This window comes from Austrofundulus limnaeus, unplaced genomic scaffold (genome assembly GCF_001266775.1).
Source record: "Austrofundulus limnaeus strain Quisiro unplaced genomic scaffold, Austrofundulus_limnaeus-1.0 Scaffold216, whole genome shotgun sequence".
Lineage (NCBI taxonomy): Eukaryota > Metazoa > Chordata > Actinopteri > Cyprinodontiformes > Rivulidae > Austrofundulus > Austrofundulus limnaeus.
In genome coordinates, this window is record NW_013952618.1 from 791,112 (window position 1) to 805,130 (window position 14,019).

Below are 14,019 nucleotides of genomic sequence, written 5' to 3' on the forward strand. Positions count from 1 at the left end.
GTGTGTGTGTGTGTGTGTGTGTGTGTGTGTGTGGTTGGGGGGGGCTATGTAATGAGTTGGGTTACACTCGCAGCTAAAAGGTGAAACTGAGGTTTCCTAGTGGGAAAAATGGTTCATTTTTGCACTGCAACATAAAAGCCGATAGAGTCTTAATCAAGGCCAGAGATTGTTAAAGTGCGTGGGGAAGCAAAGTGCTAATACAAATTGATTGTGAGAGAGAGGGTGGTCGATTATAAAATGTTTCCAATAACAAATGCAAATAGTATGCGCAAAATACAAGGTCATTGGTGGGCGAGGTAGTGTGTATTCCTCAAAAACAACTTCCTGCAGCTTTTCTTTTTAATGGATGTTCAGAAAGACTTTATTAGGAAGGTCAAACTGTAATTAGGCAAGAGTTTCTGCAAAACAGGAAAGGCCACTTTAAACTTGATCCATAAATATTTAGCAGTAAAGCTGCCCTTGTCTCAACTGTTGAAATGCAGCAGTAAAATGTCTGGTTCCTCATCCAAAACAGTCCTCTTTCTCATGCCTTAATCCCTTGCCAAGGACTTGCTTCTTTTTGGCTAACTCCATCAGAGAATACTCTTTCTGCTCTTTTTTTTTTTCCATTTCTTATAATCACTCTATGATTCAACACACAGCCACCAGCTCTTGAAGATACAATCAGAGGTCTGATAATATCATTAGTGGTTGGATGGTCAAAGGTCAGGACATTCGCTTACCTCGATTTTGTCAAGAATTACAGACCTAATACATAGTGTTTCTCAGGGCAGTCAAAACACACTAAAGGGTTTTTCCCATACCRTTACAAATGCATGTTCTGACCACTAGGGGTGGGTAACTTTGACATTTGAATCAATTCGGTACCAATATCCAGTACCAGGGAATCGGTACCGGTACTTAACTGTACCAATTTTCGGTACTTTGTGTGTGTTATTTATTTTAATAATAAACTTTTATTTTTTAACATATTTCTCAATATATACTGTAAAATAAACTATGTATTGTAACATCCATTGTGTAACTTATTTCTTTAAAGTGAAAACTCTTGAAAACAACTAGTGTTTTGTCTTATTGCACAAATAAAAATCCAGCTCCACGTAATTCTATTGATGTCATTTCCCTGCTAGAAAAAATGTGTGATGGAGGTCCATGGAAGGCAAATAAGTTTAAATCAAATAAGCAAAAGAGGATGGAGTTAAATAAATAAAAGTTATTCAAGCTACSTTTTGAGTATCCAAAACGTGTCCAACACTTCAAGTTGGATGCTTGTACTCTTTCAGGTCAGATGTGTTCGGACTGTCGGGCAGTGCCTCTGTTGTTTCCTCTGCCGGTCTCTGTTTGATGGTGGATGAAATAAAGAAAGTGGCGGTACTTTATTTACTTTGAGCAAGTAAATTTCATGCTCACAAGATAATCAATCCACCAGATAATTCAGAGGTCTGTTTGGTGAGTTTTACTCCAGGAGCTGCGAGGCTTGCTTTGCTACATTCATACCGAGCTCTGTTTATTGAACCAGCGGCTGCTGACGTCATTACGCTCTTGCGTGATGCTGCGTTCATGACAAGCATGAAAAACTCACCACTCTTAYGCCAATATGGTCGCAATGATGCGTTTAGGTACCGAAACATGGTACCGTTTGATGTTACGTGAATAGGTTCTCAGTAGTACCGACAGAATTCAGTCTGTACTTAAAAAAGTATTGAATTCGGTACCCATCCCTACTGACCACCTAGGCCCATGCATAAGACACACAGAGGCAAAGAGGGGGGTAAACACCCCACACCTGTAGCCTSTATATCTCAGAGTGAGGTAGTAGCAAACAAGGTTCCAAGCCTCTTAATTCCGCAATGATTAATAACTCTGAAAGTGCACATGAGCATGTTAAGACAGAGTCTCAACCTGTGACTTATGAACTATCAAAGCAAATATCAGCACGAAATGGACTATTTGGCCATTTAGCGGTACTGTCTCCTGAAAGAGTTAAAGTGGACTGAAGAAAGATTCTCAGACTCAGACTTACCTCTTGCAACTTATCAAAAATACAAGAAGCACTACATATTTTCATGAGAGCATCACAGAGGAACACAAGAAAACTGTTCCCTGCAATGAAAAACAGCCCAGTCAGTGACCATCAGACCAAAACTAATGCCAGCACAAGGGAGGAGCACAGCATAGATCACAATACTAATACAAKTCACGGGGGAAGCCCTGGAATAAGATTTCAGCTGACAGTTYACCATCTTTTTAAAACCCCGTTTTTACATCCTACCTGCACAGAGAGARAGACTACAAAGTGGGATGAAAAGCATTGTGCTGTGGAATGTACTGTATCCTGGGTGGCTTCCTTGATGGAATTGGCTCAGCATGTATCTGGTGTTGTAGCGAGTTTGAGGGATATAGGAGCATAGCTTGGCTTGGTAAGAAGGCACGGCGAGATAAAGAGAAATGTTGTGGCTCATCTTCAGTACCTGTATTCTATCAGCTCGCCACAGACTGCAAGACCTGGCTGCTAAGATGAAAAACTCTCTGGAGGACAAGAGAGACGTTCATGAGTCAGAAGGAAAATGGCATCCCGCTTATCAAATGCCTGGAAACATAATCCCCCCACGCTCCCAGTCCTAGGGTCTGGACGTACTTATGAAAGCCCTGTCACTTCAGATAGTAGGTTAGGAGTCAGAAGTTCTCCACGGCACAGCGAGCGCCAAGCTGGCTGTTTCAAAGCAGATATGGCTCATTGCCAGATTCTTCTGCTGCAGTCTAATTGGGGTCATGTTACATGTCATTTAGTATGTGTAACTTTTAGAGATGTCATTAAACAATRGGAAATCCATACTAAAAAGTGCAGCGTGGTGGAAAAAGGAGTCCCYTTTAAATTAATCTTTTCTAAGTCCAATGTATGTTTTTTCCTTCAATGCACTCACTTTTAAGACAAAAGACTGAGAGCAAAGGGGAGCAGAATCCAACTGTGGATTATTTTATTCATCTGTACCTTTGTCTTCAGTGATTAAAAAGAAAAGGGCTAAAAAAGAAAAACAAGAATTTTCTTAAAGGAGAGTGCAGACTCCTAATCAAAGAGCTGAGACATTAAAGGGATTGTTAGGAYATTTTGAAGTGGTGTGTAGTTGAAAGGTTACCAGCAATTAAAATCTTACCTGTTGTAGATTGATGTTTGAATGAACTGAGTTTGAAAAAATAGAATTTAGTTATGTCCTGACTGACAAGTCAATGGCTAGTCTGAGTGGGGCCTTCACCACAGTGGGTTGGTACGTTATAAACAACTCCGAACTCAAACATTTCATAGCTATTTATGTTATAGCTCTTTACAAATCTTTACACCGCTGTTACTTTCGTATTATGTRGTCATTATGGTAGAAATTGTATTATATTCCAGTCTCAGACTGCACAGGAAAATGCTACAGCTAGCTCATAATGTTGCTATTTTCAAATGAAATCAACCTCTTTCCATCTCCATCTTCTGCTGCTTATCTGTAATTATCTGTGGAGGCAACAGATCCAGAAGAGAATCCYAGACATCACTCTCCCCAGTGACACTTTCCAGTTTGTCCTGGGGGAACCCTGAGATGTTCCCAGGCCAATAATTCCTCCAGTGTGTTCAAGGTGTTCCCTGGGGCGTCCTATCAGTGGGGCGTGCCCGGAACATCTCTAAGGAGGGGTGTCCAGGAGGAATCCTAATCAGATGCCCGAACCACCTCAACTGACATTTTTCAATGTGGAGAAGCAGCGGCTCTACTCTGAGCTACCTGCAGATGATGGAACTCTTCACTCTATATCTAAGTCTGAGCCTGGAAACCATAGGAAGGAAGCTAATTTTGCCCACTTATATCCAGAATCTCGTTCTTTCGGTCATGATCCACGTCTYATGACCATAGGTGAGGGTTGGAACGTAGACAGRTTGATAACTGTCATATGAAATTGGYAGAAATGTAAATGTTTATAAAACAACATTTCACAAACCATTACAAATTTCCCAAACTGGAGTTGTTTGAACCACAGTAGTCCAATTGAATCTAGGTCTCACTTGGACTAGTTAATTATTTTTTTTGTTTATTCAAACTGAAGTTGTTCAAAGAGCTAGCTACAAGAAGCAAGACATTAATTTGCATATCTGTCATTGTTTTAGCTGGAGATAGGAACCAAGGATGCAGCCTGGACACAAGAAGCTCATAAACTTATTTTCATAAAAAAAGGAAAAGAAAAATGCTGACAGGGTAGCAATATTTACAACCTGGAGGAAAGCATTTGGGGTCCCAAGGAAAACATGCGGGTAATTGTACTTGGAATTTTATAGAGCTGCAGGATATATCATGTGAGCATTGTCATCCCAATGTACGTGTGCACAATAGTCACATTGCAGATTATGCGATGTAGGAGGCAAATTACATCAAYGTGTTGTGTAGGGACTAAACCACTAAACCAGTCATTGCACTAAACGGTTGCATGTTACAGCTTTTTTAAATGCAGAGAATTGGAGGAAAAGAAGTAAAGTACGGTTAGCATGAATGCTAATGTAACATCTTTTATAAGCGCTTTTATTTTTAAATAGAGTGAAAACTGACATATATTGACTGCGTCTAATGAGAAGAGTGACTGCAGCTGTGAGTAACTTGGAATGAGAAACATGAGGTGGGCTTTGCAGGATGGAGGAGGGACTAAAAAGACTGAATTAAAAAATAGAGCAACTTAACACAGAAAACTACAGAAACTCCCACCATATAAAATAGATAGAACACTGAAAACCCACTCATCCTCACAATAACCCTACGTAACATCATCTGTTTTTTTACAGATATGGTGTCCACTGCCAGAAAACACTCAGTACTTATCTAGTTTGCTTTTATAAGTCGTTCATCAAAAACGAAGGCAAATTCTGTCAAAATATTTATTTTAATTAAATCCATTAAAGCAACATTTTGTTGAAATAAAGGYTAATTGGCATTCACACAAGCACCTAAATAACAGAGAGTGTCAGTGATCTCTGTCTCTCAGGAATGGCAAAGGGGCAAAGGCTGATGCTAATCACTGTTGTCTTTTCAAATATGCGCTGACAGCAACTTAAAGACACACTATCCTGACTGAACTGCAAATCAATTCCTTCAGCGTCGAGGCCACATCACCTTTTCTGTGTTCCTGGGTGTCTGTCCAAGCTGTTGGAGGGCGCTGGTGGTTTACACAGTGATGTGCAATCATTGGGATTTGTTTCTTTTCTCTTCATGGCTTATCTGCCCACAACAGGAATCTGCACGGACTACAACTTAAGGCCCTGCTTGTTTGCTTTCCTACGTATCACAGGCCTCACCTCCAACCCCGACCCAGCTCTCTGACAAACATTTAAGCACGGCTTGATTTATTCTGTATAACTTTGTAGCAGGGCAATTATTTGTCAGTTAGTTWAACGTAGGTTTTCCAAGTCGACCAGAAAACCAGAACAGCCTTTTGAACATAGAATGCCAGGGAACACTGACCAGCGGGGGAGCTGAATGATGCATTACAAGTCTTAAACGACCTTTCACTACTTAGCAGACGTTTTAGTTTTACTTGAACAAAAGAGAACTGAAAATAAGTGGAAAGAGGTCAAAAAGATAAATTAAAATAACAGCGCTATCATCTGAACATAAAGAAACTAAAACATTTATTTTATGCATAACCTTTCTGACATTTGTTGAGGCTTAATTTTGTTTTGATCCCATTTACCTCTACCACAGACATTAAATCAGGTTTTAAAGTGTATATTTCCAAATGAAACATTGTTACACATCATCCCTTCTGTATTTGGTTTACTTATTAATGAGACACTTACTAGATACAAGATGACCACTTAAATCACAGGAACAAGCATGGACGGTATTACAGGATCTTCATCCAACTGAAAAAATAAACAAATGATGTAATTCTTAAAATGTTTAAAGGGGCAATATCATGTAAAATCAACTTTTTTGAGTTTTATATCATGTTATAATGTTATACTCTCATAAAAAACATGCCCAAAGCCTTGCTTTCACTCATTCATGCATGTTTGAGAAATCCTGCAGTGTTTTTTTAGGCAGCCATGCTGAGGAGCAAAATGACAGGTGGGGACCGGAAATGCCTTTTGGTACCAGAAATGCCCCTGGGGCGTGTCTTTAAGCTGAACTTCCTCATGGCAGAGCACCCCCACTCCCCCCTCCCGACACACTCCGCCCATGACTCCTKCAGGCTCTCGGGTGAAACTGAAAGTGAAAYTGAAACTGTCTGCTGTGCTCTTAATACTACTTCTCACTCAGTGAAGCTCTTTTCAGATTAGCCTCAACCCCCTTGCGAGCACGAAACCCCCTCCCCCGCACTGAAATGGGTGAGACAGAAGCAGAAGGTGGTTCTTAAAGAGACAGAGGCCAATTTCAAGGTGTTTAGAAGAGGAAGTGATGAGAAGATAAGTTTATTTTCTATTTAAACATTAAAAAACAGCTTTTTAATAACACCTAAAGGTGACACAGATACTTTATTATGGTTTAGTATTTAAATATATGCCTGAGAAACACATAATATTGCCCCTTCAAATGGTGACAAAACTGGAGAAACTAAAAAAAAAAACGATTTTCATTGCAGCACAAAATCTCTCAGACATGTTTCATTTATAGATGGGCATTTGAAGCAACAAACGCTTTTTAAAATTCACCGCAATTCACTTTTTTTCTTTTCAAATACCCTGCTTCGCCTGCACTACCAAATGCACATACAGAAACAGACTAAGTGTCAGCCATTCACTCGTTTCACAATGCATGCTTATACCCATTTTCACTCATACAATGCTAACTAATCTAGCTCAGAGTGGCAGCACAACTAAACATTTCTAATATGACTGAAAATACACTTTGATTCTTATTATATCAGAGCTTAAACACCAAAATAAAACTAAAATCTAAACATATCTGAGAGAAGGCTGTAACAACAAACATAATCACAAAAATCATTTAATACGTTAGCAGTCATTTTATGATTTACTGTAGGTTTATCGTCTATTTTATTGTTTTGTGTCTAAGTGAATATGCATATTGATTTGGTCAGGGTAAAGACTTACAGTGAATGTTGTCCATTTCTTAGGCCCTGTCACAAAGTTTATAGGAAAACAACATATAATGTCTATGACATGGAAAGACATTTATCAGTAAGTCCTGTTGGCACATCCAGCAGCTGACAGGCCCCGCAATTTAAAACAAAGAGGAAAAGAGCAACGTAGATTTATTACTTCAGCAAACTCATCTACAAGAAAACACATCAGCAAAGCAAAACAGGAGTTTATTAAAGACTTCACAGTGTCATAATCTGTTTGTTTTCCTTAGTTTTCAGTGTTACAGTGTTTCCCTGTCCTGCAGCCTGCCCTCGCTCACCTGTTTCCTCTTGTGTCTGCTCCAGGTGTTTCKTGTTGTCCTAATTAGTTTACCTTTATATTCTGTGTCCTGTCTTCAGTGTTTGTCTGATCATTGTACTGTTTTCAGTCAGTTCCATATTCTTCGAGTTCCCTGAGATTTTTTGTAGTTTTTGCTGCCACGACAGCCTTTCCTTTGTTTATTAAAATACATATTTTTTTATTTGGATTCTGCCTGCGCCCTGGGTCATYCTGACTGCACTCAACCTCACACACAGCTTTCAGCTACAGTATTAACACTGTGGCTGTTTTAGGTAAAGATTGGCCTGTCTCAGTCACAATCTGGTTATAATGTGGAGATGCAGCTGAGCAGTGAGCTGCTCATCATCATCATCATCATCATCATCTTCATCATCATCATCATCAAGTTAAACGGGACACAGATTTAATATAATGCAATAATTTAAAAACTATATTTTTATGAAAATAAATAAAGTAAAGAATGAAATTCGGGGAATGAAAAAATAAAAACTGGTTTTCACGTCTACAGCTCATGTCTCTAAAAACCCTTTTTGAAGGAACAAGAAAACTTGGGTTCAATAGATCTCTGTGAGTACTTGTTCTGACAGTAACATAACTGGACCATGGTCAATGTTAGCATTTTGTAAACCTTTACCCCCAAGGAAAAAAGAAAAAGAAAAAGCCAGSTCTGGCCGATAAAAGGTGGTTGGCAAACTGAGCACACCACTGACACTTTACTACCAAGCGTCGACGCAAAACAGCCACCTACAAAACAATTCCCTTTTTTGACCATTCAGCTGAAATGAAAGATGGTGACTATCAGGAGTCTCGTATGCAATTCACATCATTTCATCCTTATAAACCATTTAGTGTTAGCTACTGACCTATGGACAGAAGCATAAACTTCTTTCATCAAGGTTGGACGAACTGAACACAACTTCTCACTGAAAATAAACAGGAATGTGTGACTCCTCTGGGTTTATTCCAAACGTTCCCCCTTCCATAACCCCAGTTACTGTGGCCTGCTCTGCCTCAGCTGCATCAGTTCCTCCTTTTCTTTCAGTTTAATCAAACCAGTCACTTGTGGTTTGGTTACAGCACATCCCACAACAGAACTGATGTAATCACAGACACAGACTTTGATTTCCTACAAAATACAGAGAAATTGATCTTGTTTTGCTTCCACACGCTTTATGGTAAACGGTTAAACGCAATGTGCTTTTCAGTTCATAATGTAATAAATGGAAATCAACAGTGTCCTTAGAGGTAACACATTGAAAAATATGCTCCAGTGTGTCTTGAATAATTGTCAGCATGGAGGAAAGGTGTGATGCAACAGCCGTGTGGTCCTTATAGTACAAAGAGAGCTGGATACACAGTGTGACAGCCAGGCATATGCTGCTGCCTGCATCAAGGGCAACATTTCCAACACCTTTAATTAACTACGATTGCTGATAATGAATTTGACAGCAAAAATATTTCAGAGCAGATTCCCCACAACCCTGCCCCCACACTCACATAAACACACACATAAACACACACACACACACACCAAGCAAACAGAAACATAACAACTGGTCCCTTCACCTCAGGATGAAACGAGTGGAAGCAGACAGATTGTTCAGTGAGTGAAAACCCAAGCCTGGTTCCTGCTGCACCTGCTGGGCTGCAGCTTTTTGCTCTTTTCTCCATCCCTCACCGCTCACCTCTCAGGAGAGGCAAGCACTTCGGCCAACAGCCGCCCAGCGATTCTGCAGCTTCAGAGCATCCCGGAGCCCTCCACAAATCCAGCACTGGTACATTCATTTTCTTGCAAAGTGAGAGTTGTAGGTTATTCATATTGTTAGTGCCAGACTTCTCCTCTGGCTGTGTGCGCCACTGTTTAGGAAACAGACCTCCAATAAGTCTACCTGCTGCACATTAATCACTGCAGGAGGACTTAAGCTGCTGGAACCCAGATCTCTTTGAAAAGCCGGCACGGGAGGACAGCACAGACCTCCGATTGATTTTCACAAAGAGCAAACAAAGAGTCCGAGAAACTGGAAGCAAAGGTAATACGGCATGAAAGCTGCACCGATCCGGCACATAAGGTGAAACAAATTGATGCAGCTGAGCTCTGCTGTGACATTCTTTCAAATAGACGAGTTAGCATCTAATGAACGCTCTGGGACGTGTCACATGTGCGAGCAGCGGCAGCGGCAGCAGCAGTGGATCTGTACAGATACCTTTAAGAACATTTCCAAACAGGTAAAATAAAATAAAAATTTAAATAAAAACCCTTGAGTTCTGAGCTGCTCCAGGCAAACTGCCTCACTGACCGTCTGCACCGTCCTTGTCAGCTTCTTAAATAACAAAATAACCTCCAGAATAATTCAATTGTTACGCTTGCAGTTGGAAAATCCACAAACAGCTGTTACAATGAAAATGCCATTCCTCCTCCGGCAAAAAAAAAAAAAAGGAAAAAAAAAGACAACAGCATTTCATGAACAATAGACAAATATTTGGCTATAAAGGCACAGAGTCAGGGGAGAGCTTACCTTCTTCTGCTCTGCTTTTGAGCTCTCGTGCACAAGCATGAGTGAGACTCTAGCATTTAGCAGGGAAATGAAGGAAGACATATGAAACCGCTTTGATGAACAAACCAGTTTTAATTATCACATAGTAGAACGTGAAATGCTCAAAATGTTGCAACAAAACTCCACGCTCCTTTCCCCTCTCATCTTGAGGGCAATKTGAGCGTTTCAGAGCTTCCCACGTGCGAACGTGATGTTTTCTGCAGTGACCGTTCAACGTGGTTSTTGTCGCTCAGTTGTGCAAATCAGAACACTGGATTGTAGCTAGAGGGAGGATTTGTGTCCATTATGGCTACAGCGGCAACCAAATAGCATCGTTCCTTTTCACACGGCYGTAGATTAACCTCACAGCAGGTGCAGAGCGCCAAACTGAGAAGGGAGCGGCGCTAACGAGAACATTAAAAACAGAACCGTGCTTTCTTTAAAACRCTTTAATAAAAGAAGCTGAAAAGAAAAACACTTTCTAAATGAAACTTTTTCAAGCTGCAACAAGGTTATTTAAATTAGCCTGCTCTGAGAGCGTACTGCTAAGTCAATCAAGAAATAAAGTAATTTCCCCATTTTTTTTTTCACTATTTTACTGCAGACAGTAATTTCAGCGTTCACTCATCAGTGAAAGCTCATATCAAACAAAAACCGTGGAGCAGGATGCATCGCACACCTGCTGTCACAGCATATCACAAAATGCTTCTTTTTCTAACGGGGGTAAAAAATAAAATAAAAATTACTAAAAAAAATACAGTATCTCATCCAAATTCTACTCTCAATAGCAGATGTAGTTACTCTTGTGTCTGCGCTGCACCACCACAACTAGATTGCATTCTGACCTTTTGGGGAGTGATGGAGCCTCTCGCGCTGTATTATAAGCACACACACACACACACAAAGTAGGCAACTCGCACAATACAATGGAGGGGACAGAACAGGAACAGTGCAGAGATGAAAAGACAAAAAAAAAAACAGTCAATAAATAGGACTGAGCTTCAGCAGCARCAGACCTACCTTTGAGGATGCTCTGTCCGTGCAGAACGTCCCTGGAGATAATCACCGTGTAGAAGTTCTGGGARAAGCCAGGTCGACAAGGAGGCTTCTGCAGCTGGCCTGTTCTACTCCCCTGTGGTCAACAAAACAAACAAACAAAAAAAGAAGAAGAAGAAGCATTTTAAGCAACTCAGGGGGTCTTGAGCTGATTTCATAGATATCTTTGAAGCTGATTCATGAACTAAGTGATTGGACAGGAAACCCTCATCTAGGAGTAAAGATGCCTTCTAAGAATGAATAGACCAACTCAATGTTAACACAACAAACTCCTTTGTTTTTTTCTCTTTAAATAAAAAAAAACATGCAGCAAAAAAGGCAAAGCATCCCCAACAACCAGCTGGATTATTCACATTAACTTTGTTCCACATGTTCCCTGCACATGAGCAGAGCTGTATGAGAAGTTTGCACAGGAACAGATAAGCCACTCACTTTAATGCATTTAATCATCCTTCCTCATTAAAGCTAACTGAGCATAATCCCTGGAATCTAAAGCAGAGAAAGCACAGAGTCAGTGTGCAGAGAAAGTTAATGAGAGAGCCCCTCCACAAAGCCCTGTTCACTGCAACCATGCACTGCAGTTCATCTGGAGCTGAGAGAATGGCAAATAACACTCAAGAGTGCTGACTTTTTTTCCATCAGTTTAGAAAAAACAACAACAACAAAACAACACTGATGCTCTCTGCAAGCCATCGTGTTGCGGGAGAGGGGCAAAGTGAGGCGTTCACGGTCACTTTGGAGAGCTCCTCCTGCAGCGCAGCGCCTGCCTGCCTGCAGGAGCTGGAGTAAAGGCACTACAGCAGTGCAGCACTTCTGGGAGCCGAGCTGAGCACACGAGAAGGAATGAACTCATCTTACCGAGGATGCGCCCACAAGTAAGGTGCACACCAGAAGGACGCAGCCGCCGTTCATCTCCGCGGCTTAGAAACAGGTAAAGAAAAAAAAACAAATAAGGAGGAAAGAAAAAGGAGGTAGTGGGGGGAGGAGGTGAAAATAAAATAAAATAATGATAATAATAAAGGAGCCTTCTTCCGGTAGATAATCCCCGTGGTTTCTGTCTCCACTTTGCTGAGGAAGACAACGTCCCTACTTGTGTCTGGCGCAAAAGTGCAGCTGAGCCGGAGAGATGCTGCGCTCCGTCCGGAGGAAGCAGCCCATTGGACGGCCGCGTCATACGGCCCCTCCCACCCCGCGGCGCGGCGCGAGATCTCCCCAGTCACGATGAAGCTGATGATGATGATGAAGAAGATGATGCCACTTCAGGGCTCTGTTGGTCGGAAAAAAAGGCTTTCTTTCCAGACTATGTACATTCCTTTTTTTATTATTTTTATTTATTTATTTACTTCAGATGAAGCAGGGGCGGTTCTGGCTGCTGTGTGAGTGACAAGCAACCATCCGAGTCCTTTTCATGAGTCCATCAGCTAAACCGGAGTCTATTTCACACCCCAGTTCCCCCCTCTCTGCCCCTGATCCGGGGCAGAAGTAAAAGCAAGAGTTATTAACTTTTTATTAAAGCTGTCACCATAAAAGACTGGCAGATAGGACTCTTGATTGTGAATGAAAGGGTCAAATAAAATAAAACACAATGTATCAGAAATCTGACTGATTATTTGGATCTCCATTACTTTTTCCTTTTTTTAAAGTTTAATGTTCAGACTCCATTTGAATATAAATGAATTATAAATTTTAGTTTATTCTCTCATTTATTTTATAGAGTTTGAAAGTTTTGAAATGGGCTTCTGTGGAAAGCTAATGAATAGTTAGTATCTTACCTGTTGTAGATGACTCCTTGAGTTGCCTCAGTTTGGAGAAACAGGTTCAATACTGACCTGACTGAGCTAAGGGCTGCTCTAAAAGGGCACCAAGAACAAAATAGAATACAAATTAAAACAAACCAGGTCGCCCCAGAAAATATGATTTTTGCAAACATAACTTTTAGAAATTTTTACATTGTCATCAATGTCACGTTAAACGGTTCTTTACATAGAATTATATGGTTAGCTGCAAAGCCACATGGGGCAGCAGCAGCTATTCAAGCACTTGTGGTGAATCCTGGAGTACTTCACAATTCTTCTAATAACAGATGTGCCCAAACATTTTCCCAGAGAGTGCCAAAATGAAAATCTATCCAGGGCTGCAGGCCCAAATGCAGTAATTTCATACATGAAATACAAATACTTTTAAGTAAAGTCCATTATTTTTAACAATTAAGCTTGCAGCCAGTGCAGTGGCCCACTTTTGTTTTAGTCTGTACACTTGGAGAAAGTCTGCCACACGGTCAAGCAGCAAAGGCTCATGGGATATTTCATAAATTGATAAAATATGAGTTTTTGTGGCCTTATAAAGTGTGCAAATGTACATGTGTGGTTAAATCTAATCTAAATATCCCTCATTGTTGCTTGCATTTCATGTTTCACGTTTAATCCTAATATATCAAAGACAAAGTCAGCACCATGAGTGAAAACTATCTGTACTACAGCCCCTTATATAGTCAATGGGCCAATGGATAAATTTACTTTAAGTGGAAATACTGTGTTTCTACATTTTATGACAGGTTCCAACCTAGCACTGTAATGACAATTGCTGGTGGGCCAAATCAAATGGCTTGGTGGGCCAAATTTGGCCCGCGGGCCTCACTTTGGGCTCCTCTGAGCTAGAATTTTAAAAAAATGTTAAATATCCTGAACTTATATGGTGCTTTATCAAGTACAAAGACTCCAAAGTGCTTTCCACTTACAGACATTCATATACACAGTCACCCACTGATGGTAGTAAGCTACAGTGTAACCACAGATGGCCTGGTGGAGGAGAGGCTGTGACTGCCAGCACCACTGGACCCTCTGAAAACCACCAGCAGGCAATAACTCATCCACTTTTGTCACTTTTTGTGCGGAGTTTTGCAGATGGACCTACATGCAGACAGAGGCGAGGAGCTCAGATCAAACTTTAAACTTTCTTATAAAACCAAAACACACACACACACACACACACACACACACACACACACACACACACACACAC

At 40.7% G+C, this 14,019-nt stretch overlaps 1 protein-coding gene across 2 annotated transcripts in view; it reads right to left on the minus strand.

The window, feature by feature from the left end:
• Positions 1 to 12,132, minus strand: part of cdh4 (cadherin 4, type 1, R-cadherin (retinal)) — a 369,348-nt gene extending 357,216 nt beyond the window's left edge. For both annotated transcript variants that reach the window (XM_014019336.1, XM_014019335.1), the window contains exons 1-2: positions 11,857 to 12,132; positions 10,963 to 11,074 (exon numbers count right to left, since the gene is read on the minus strand). In XM_014019336.1, coding sequence (XP_013874790.1) covers positions 10,963 to 11,074; positions 11,857 to 11,910 — 166 coding nt within the window. In that variant the 5' untranslated portion in view covers positions 11,911 to 12,132. The remainder of the gene's footprint in view (positions 1 to 10,962; positions 11,075 to 11,856) is intronic.
• Positions 12,133 to 14,019: the final 1,887 nt, after the last annotated feature.